General features: G+C 35.1%; 1 protein-coding gene across 6 annotated transcripts; it reads right to left on the bottom strand.

Moving 5' to 3' along the window:
- Positions 1–559: 559 nt before the first annotated feature.
- On the bottom strand, positions 560–5,693 carry LOC145031060 (las1-like family protein). Of its 6 annotated transcripts, XR_013676851.1 has the most exons (12): positions 5,511–5,693; positions 5,111–5,314; positions 4,937–5,028; positions 4,759–4,830; positions 4,575–4,681; positions 4,412–4,467; positions 3,865–4,039; positions 3,463–3,546; positions 2,299–2,544; positions 1,251–2,194; positions 960–1,044; positions 560–827 (listed from the first exon to the last, which is right to left on the bottom strand). XR_013676851.1 is itself a non-coding variant. In XM_078979521.1 (10 exons), the coding sequence occupies exons 2-10, from the start codon at positions 5,273–5,275 to the stop codon at positions 1,380–1,382; spliced, it is 1,809 nt and encodes a 602-aa protein (XP_078835647.1). In that variant the 5' UTR covers positions 5,276–5,314; positions 5,511–5,693; the 3' UTR covers positions 1,052–1,379. The 6 variants fall into 6 exon arrangements, 4 of the variants coding, with proteins under 4 accessions (XP_078835647.1, XP_078835645.1, XP_078835646.1 ...); XR_013676850.1 differs by having other exon boundaries at positions 560–1,044; XM_078979521.1 differs by lacking the exons at positions 560–827; positions 960–1,044 and having other exon boundaries at positions 1,052–2,191.
- Positions 5,694–8,869: the final 3,176 nt, after the last annotated feature.

The following is an 8,869-nucleotide window of genomic DNA, read 5'->3' on the forward strand; positions in this document are numbered from 1 at the left end:
GGGGTCTGTGTTTCCATTACTGGGACTGCTCTTGTCTTTGGCTGCCCTCTTCAAGGTTTTCTAGTTTTTGTTTCGGGAATTGATGTCACGTTAGGATGCAATATAGTGCATCTTCTTCATGGAGTCATCTAAACATCTTTCTATATCATTTTATACTTTCCATCTAAGTTATCAACTAGTTTTTACCAAACAATATTACTTTGTCCGTTGTTAATTAGTTTGTTATTAGTTTTTCAACCGAAAGCTAGTTTTTCAGCTAGTATGTCAAATGTAACTAAAGATCATTTTCCTTGTAACTCAATTGACTATCTCACTTTTAAGCCTTATTTGGTCGACATACCTCATTTCTTTTCGAACCCAACTTATCAGTTAGTTTATTAAATATTACTTTGTGAGCTCTACTAACTAGCTTATCTAGCAAAAGTTTTCAGTTTTTTTTCTTTTCAACTAGAAATAGAGCCAAAGTATCTCTAACAACAAAGGAATAAACTTTCCCATCAACTTCAATCTAATCACATATGGGAGCTTTCTAACTGCCTATATTGAGCATAAACACATATGATTGTATTCCTCATATTTCGATCAATCGTCTCATCTATAAGCCTCTATGCCCTTTTGAAGCGTTTCTTTGATACATATCCAAAAACCATTAATATTCTACATGATAACATCATTCAAACACCAAAGTCTTCCAATATCCATCTTTCTACATTTGATGAACATGTCCAAGAAAGTTCTTTTGACACAGTTATTCCCTTCAAACCCAATGGTCATCATTTGATCATACACATCCTTCCCTATCGGATAATCCTTGACCTGAGCACAGGCTTTAAACATTTTTTTCATCAATCATCAAATAGAACAAACTAATTGTCTCTTTATAATCAGCCGGAGCAATCAACATATTTCTCTCAGACATTTTATCAAACAATTTGTGTGTGTTATCCAATACCACCTACCATGCAATATAATTCCAATAGCTGACTCCCAAGAATCTTGCAAAAACTCGACAACAGACACAATCATGTCCATGAGCTTGTGAACCTATAAATTAAACCGAATAAATATACTATTAATCAATCAAAATTTAACAAAGGATTAAGCACATTGATATGGGTTTGTTTGTAGTTCACTATAAAGCAATCAAAAGTTACCAAATAAATATACCTAACTATTACAACCGAATCAAATTCAAACATTATCTCCTACAAACCATTATCACGGATAATTATCTGATTTTAAATACTTACCATCCAAAACCTTCTTTTGACCCCCAAAACTGATTCCATGATTATGTTAAACACCAAGCCAAAATCCTATTCTTTTCCACCAAACATTCAAAAATATTATCACACAAACAAAACCAAAATTTGTTAACACTAAACCAAAATCCTAACAGCCGAAGCAATGTTAACCACTTCATCATGTGTAACCCTCTTCCACACTCCACCAATCATCAATTGGTTCTCTACACCTCCCAAAACTCCAACTCCATCATCATCATCTTCTTCACTCATTTTAACTTTCTTAACAACGGAATCATCCAAATCTCCAACCGAACAATCAGCTTCCCTCTTTCCTTCTCCATCTCCCCCTTTCTCATTCCATTCCACTAACTCTTCACAACCACCAACAATCTCAAGAACCGGAACAACACCCGAAGAACCAAAATCCGAAGGCAACATCCCAATCGGACACGGCCTCCATGATTTCACCATATTCCATCTCCCACCCTTCTTTCCATTCTCCCCGATTTTCAATTCATTTTTCCGTGATAATTTCCGTTTAATCAACTCGAACTTATTAGCGGCTTTACGAATGGATTCCTCTTCCTGGTCGTAAAAGTGGCCGAAATCGGAATACGTGATTCCGGTGTTTGATGTATGTAAGGATGCTAATTTTTTTAGTTTTTCAATTAAAGTGTTGTTAGCGGTGGTTTGTGCGAGAATTGAGGTGGCGGTTGTTAGGTGGGTGTTGCCGAGTGAAGGAACAAGGAGACATTTGCGTAGGAGATCCATGAGAGCGGACTTTGGGAGACTTTTGTCTTTTGAGGTTCCGGAAGGTTCTAGAGACGTGAGTTTCCGGAGAGAATGGTTTAGATCTTTGAGGTTTCCAATAAGCCATGAGAATAAACGGGAAAGATTCTCGGTTTCATGGAATCGAGATTTGTTGTCTGGTTTTAGGTGTTCGCCTGCTATAATAATTAAAATATAAGAAATTGAAAAAAAAAAATTAAATGATCTAAAATATAATCTGTAAACACAGATTGTATCATAGTTGGAGATTAGATGAAGTTACATGAGTCATGTGTTAGAGCATCTTGGGTCTCAATCATTTGAAGATTTGCTTTGAGAAGACTTAGAAGCATCTCAGGTACTTTATTTGACAACTTCATAATTAGAGGCTTCCAATCATCAAGTGCCACATCAGCAGATTCCAGTGCCTTCAGCAAGAACTCCAACAAAATAGACACCACTTCTGAAGGGAAGGAAGAATATAACTTGATAACATTCTTCAGTGCCTTGGTTATATGTTTCTTAGAACCTTCAAGATAAAAACAACTATCAATAAACATTCGAAATATGGCAAATTGCAGAAAATAGGAAAGAAATTCATTCTAAACAATAATATTATTCTTGGCTAAATTACAGTTTAAGTCCTTGTGGTATGTCACATTATCACTTTATTGGATATGGAACAAAAGTTTTGACTTTTTTTGCTTATTTCGTCCCTAAATCACTGTTTGGTCACCCCTTTCATCCATGGGACGTTAAACTTGAATAAATGACCATTTTGCCCTTGTCTCTGTCCTCTTCATCTCATTGATTTTTAAGAACCCTAAACTTCAAACCAAGGTCAAACAATCACATGTCTGTTTCTTTTAAACTCAAAGGCCTCACTAACTCTTCAATTCCTATCTCAAAAGCTATTTCCCCTTTTCCAATTTCCATCTCCAAACAGTAATTTAGGGACAGAAAAAAGAAACAAATAAACTTTTGTATCTTATGCAAAAAAAAAGTGATATAGCATGTGGACAAAAACTTTAAGCTACTCGATATATTATATATTAGAAACAGTAGAGGAAAACGCTTCTCCTCATGCAATTTCATATTGTTGACAAAAAGAAAAAGAAAACATTTATTTAGTTTGAAATGGAGATCTGTTTATCAATATTTTAAGTTTCATAAATTTTAGGGCTGAATGCAAGAAACAGCAATGTACTTCCATTGATTTGTTTATTATAGCATCCTACTTTCATTTCTTCTTATTACAACACTTAACACTATACTTTAAAAAATCTACCCAGGTATAAAATTAAATGAAAGTACATTGCTATATCTTGCATTTAGCTCCAAAGGTTGAGAAAATCATAGAAGTATTATTAGGAAAAAGAAGAATTAACAATTGAGCATACAAATACAATTCACAATGCAATGTAAATGTAGATGATGATGGCCTTGCCTGAAGGTTTAGAAGATTGAATCTTGACAGCCATAAGTGACAGAAACTTATTACGCCCGCATAGATGCTCACTATATTTGATGCCTAAGCCCAAATAAATAAAATAAATTTCTTTTTCTTTCATTACATAAACAAAAAAGAACTGAAATAGATTAAAAAATTTGCACCCGTGTTTTATGCAACTGACTTAAATTATGCTATCATGTTTCAATCAATTTAATTGGTTATACAAGGGTTCTTCTTTTTGACTTAATGCAAAAAGAACGACTTAATAAAGAAAGTCAGGGAAATGAGGTTTTCCTCATTAAGTCCTAACTTCCAAATCCTTTTCAGAATTCATTTATCAAAGAAACACTTAATTCAGCCAACACGTGATGAGAAAAAATCAGAATGCATACTTACGTTTTCCCATAACTACAGGAGAAGATGATTTTGTAGCCTGCTTCACATCCAAACAGAAGGCCAATTCGCGTATCTTAGACTTGATTTCTTTTCCAAAGTTTGTGTTTCTATCATTAGGATATGGAATTGCCATCTTTTGGGGCTCCCAATAATAAGCTTTCAACCAATCAAGAGCCTGAAATTGTGTACAGATGTTAAACTTGAATATAATGAGAACATTAAATACATAATAGGTTGTATAATCAAAGTTTAAAGTTATCTTCCACTTTTAGGGCATGATTGGATGTGCATTTTGGAACTGAAAATCTAATTATTGCAGCTTGAAGTCATAAGAATCAGGTCTTAAAGTTGGATATTTATATTTAGTTTTTGATTATTCGATTACTTAGGGGTCAAATAATCAGTTTCATACCTTTAGTTTGATTGTTAAATAGTAACTATCTTTCATTTTCTTTCACAATAATGTCCTTTTTAGTCATTTTATCTATTAGTTCTAAAGATTAACATGAATTTGCTAAACAATCAAACAGCTGACTATTTGATATACCTTTGTAGATGCAAGGCGAACAAGCCTTAGTGAAGGAAGATCACGATGTGAACACTCTACAAGAAAAAAATAACGAATATCAATCAGCATACAAGGAGGGTATTCACGTCTTTTCTCCCGTTATATAAAAAGTGCATGCATTCAGCATATCTAAATTCCTTACCATGACGAATATCAATGAGCATACGAGGAATGCCAATTACATCAGCAGCCTCTCCAATTGAAACCTCATTCTTCTTCCGAGTCTTCTCCACAATACCATTCACTAACCTTCAATATTATATTTCATTAAGTGGATTATATACTTCATAATCAATAATCCATCAAAATTATCAAGAAGTATTTACCTTATCATGGTCATACAATATAACATTGTCAACATATCATCTGCTAGCAAATCACTTTCAGGTAGACCATCCCTGAAGAAAACAAAACATATGCATAAATATTTGAGAAAACATCAAATCCCATACTAAAAGAATTCCATTTTTTAGCTTTGTTGGATGGAAAAAGGAAAAATTGAACCTAAAGTAAGAATCCTTTTGCTGGATTTCAACAATGGAAGCAGTCACTTCAATTATTATAGGAAGGCATCCTCTGCTTCGCCAGGCAGATATCTGGTCAAAAAATGAAAGAAAAAACAAAAATAAATTCATTGGCATATGGTCAACATAGTCTTTTGTATTTATGGATTCTTACTCTTCGAAGAGCCAAATCTATGGAGGCTGGGGAAGAAGAAAACAGAGATTCTCTCACGAAACTCCAATCATCCCAACTTATCCATGGTACTAACTTATAGTTTCCTTCTCCAAAAATCTCACTGCTTGTTGCTTCCTTAAACCCTAGCTCTAGCTGAGAGTCCATGAAGATGGAGAATTTAGAAATATCGTGTACTAAATTGAACTGAAAAATATCCAAAAACGATAAAAACCAATCAGTCTTTAGTTTTTTTGTAACTTTATATGGAGCAATTCAGCGACAATGATGAAAAACCTACAAGGATCGATGTGTAAGATAAGAGTAAGCAGAGAAGCTTCAATAAGAGAGTAAGATAAAGTGAACTTTATCTCGTATTCTGAAAAATACTAAACAGACTTACATAAGAAGAGAGTAAGAAGAGAGGCTTCAAGATGGTGACTGCTGGCCTAACGAGTTGAGAGCCGGCGGCGGAGAGGATCGATGCGTAAGTCGCCGGTGCCGGAATGTTCAGCCGAAACCTGGCAAATGGGTTAGTCGGGTCACAAATGGCACACGTAGAGTTTACACGCTACAATGTTTCATATGTTTGAAGCCCAAAAATTTTGGGTCCGAAATCAGAATTGACCTAATTTACCAGCAAAACTTAGGGGTGTCAATTTATGACACGACACGATAAAAATACACGACACGAAACGAAATCGGGACAAAATCAAAATTCGAATTCGTTTTCGTGTCGTGTTCGTGTCAAATTTAAAAAACACAATGTCGTGTCGTGTCGTGTTCGTGTTTACAAATCCACACGAAATTGACACGATTGAGCATGTATTTGTCGTGTTTTCGTGTTTGTCGTTTTTATCGTGTTATATATGATTAAATATGAATTAAATAAAATAATAGTTATGTAATATTATCTTTGTCGTGTCGTGTCGTGTTGTCGTTTTTTAATTGGTTCGTTTTCGTGTTAGTGAAAAAAACACGACATCGTGTCATGTCGTGTTCGTGTTACAAAAAACATTATCGTGTCGTGTCATGTTAGACAAAAACATGACACGATGGCCCGATTTGACAGGCCTAGCAAAACTCATTAATCATTATACATGTATTTATGAAGTTGTTTGGGATTGTTTATTTAAATTTTATTTGTAAAAGTGTTTATTAGTTTTTTGGATGTTAAAACAAGTTTATTGAAAGTGTTTGTATTAGTTTTATTAAAAGTTTTATTAAAAACTAGGTGTAAGACTCATTTATTATACGGGTTAATGATACAACCAAATTATGGATAGCGAGTCCCTGTAAAAATAGATATAGGAGATAGAAGATACTATATAAATAAACAACTAAACAATTAATTGAGCCAATTTTCTGCTATATTATCCAATGCAAATTACAAGGTATTTAAAGTAAAAATTGCAACTAACTAGGAATTGAAGACGTGCAAAGTTACTAGAAGGAAATAGCTAGCATGACATTCCTAAGAAAAGGGAAACGTGGCAACATGCATAATGGAAAAAAAATCATGAGAATTAGTTTACTGTCCAGATCGTGGATCACTTCATGGGTTTGTATCAATACTCCCGCCCTAAAAAATAGCTTTGTCCTCAAGGCTGAGATCACATTGTGTGTTCAAGGTTGGAGGTTCGGTTTCGGATCGAAGAAGGAGGAATTTAGGTGGGTTGCATTGGTGACCTGGTTGGTATTTTGTTGGGCAATTGTAGCAAAGATCTTCGGACCTTCGTTTCTGCATCTCGGTGGGGCTTAAACGTTTTATTGGAAGTGTTGGGGGAGGCGGTGGAGGGGTGGGCAATAATGGTTGTTTCGTTGGGGAAGTGTGACAATAGTCAAATTCGGGTCAAGTCTAAGTCGAACAAAGTCATCAAGTCAAACCGATCAACTCAATTAAACCTGGTATATTAGGGTTTTGTGTTATGTAAATACTGTATAACTCACTATTTTAATGAGAAAACATCACTTGAAAAATTTGTGTGTTTAATTTTCCTTAGCCTTAGTGCTAAACAATGAACAAAAACGATGAAACAATGTTGCATACTCATCGGGAGTGTGAAAGATCCTAAAACATGGCTTAACGGGGTTCACGAACCTTGCGTTACGGAGCCACACACTCACAATTATCACACGTGAAACCTCTCTCAATCGTTTTCACTCTATCTCTCTCTATTGTCAAATCTCTCCCAAACCTTTCTAAGTATGCCAAATATCTCCCAAATATCTCTCTATATGAGAAATCTCTCTAAGTATGCCAAATCTCTCCCAAATATCTCTTTGTATGAGAAATCTCTCCAAGAATGTCAAATCTCTCCCAAATATCTCTTTGTATGAGAAATCTCTCCAAGAATGTCAAATCTCTCCCAAATATCTCTTTGTATGAGAAATCTCTCCAAGAATGTCAAATCCCTCCTAAATCTCTCTAAGTATGGGAAATCTCTCCCAAATCTCTCTCAAAAGTTCCCGTAAGTTTTCATAGCCTTTCGGGCCATCCCGACTCTTAACCGGGTCAAAAACGGCTTGAAACGGGGTTAAAACGAGTAAAATACCCTAAAAGAACCGAAAAACCCTTTATAGGGCCGAACTCCTTGGACCGAAAGCAGCAAAGAACCGAAACCCTAAGCAACCGAAACCGAGACCTGGAGCCGAGACCTGAGAACCGAGACCGAGTCTCGGTCTTCCTTCCGCCTTCGCACTTTCGGTCCTCCGTCGCAACCGAGCCTCGCTTCCTGTCCTTCTTCCCTTCTACTCTCGGTCCCTTCCCCCCTATCGGTCCTTCTCTGCTACTTTCGGTTCCGACGACCAGAAGACCGAACCTCCGGCCAGACTTCGGAATTTTGACACTTTTCACCCATTTTCAATATTTTTAACATTTTAAGCTCGTTTTTCGAGATTTTAACGCGGGATTTTCTCACAAATTCATATTTTAACATAATAAACCCTAAATATTCATAATTTAATCATATGTTCATGAAAATCCTTTATCTCTCTATTTCAAGACTCCAAGGCTGATCTTCAAGCTTTATCCTCCCCTTAGTAAGTATAATTCATCCTTCTTGTGATTATTGCACTTCATTCTACTCAAATCATTGATTGCTTACACAAACTCCATCACTTCGATGTTAGTTTCTCGAAAATCTTAAGGCATCTTCAAGTGTTCTTGAGTTGATCACTTCCATTTTTCAACAATCATCTACTGAAATCACATAAGGTGAGTTCATACCCCTACATTTTCATATTTTCTTATGTTTTAATGGGGAGAATACAAGTCAAATCATCAATAACACAACTAAATATTTCTAACAGCTTACATCAAAAAAGTTGGACTCCATTCACGGACTGTTTTGGTCAACTAAAACATTTGTTTTTTCAAAACTATACAAGGTACAAGTAGTTCAAGTTCTTAGCTTTAAAATGACTACTTGCACATCTCCATACGATTTTTCTACAATTTATAGTGATTTTTTCAAAACTGCCTATCATTTCAAGAACCAAACCGGACTAGTCTGTGTTTATGGATGTTTTCACTTAAGTTGGAGGTCACTAAAAATCATGGAAAATTTTATGAAAAAACTATACTCATTAAGAAAACTCCCAGAATTTACGGATTCTGATTTGGATCTTTTATTAAGTTTTTATAAATTTTCTAATAACAGTGATCGAAGCTGTTACAAACAGAAAAATGCTAACATTTTATTATCACCTTGTATCATGTTGAGCAAGGTATATATCCTTATGTGAATGTATGTTATTACA

The sequence above is a fragment of the Lactuca saligna genome, chromosome 2, assembly GCF_052625555.1.
Source record: "Lactuca saligna cultivar CGN05327 chromosome 2, ASM5262555v1, whole genome shotgun sequence".
Classification (NCBI taxonomy): Eukaryota; Viridiplantae; Streptophyta; class Magnoliopsida; order Asterales; family Asteraceae; genus Lactuca; species Lactuca saligna.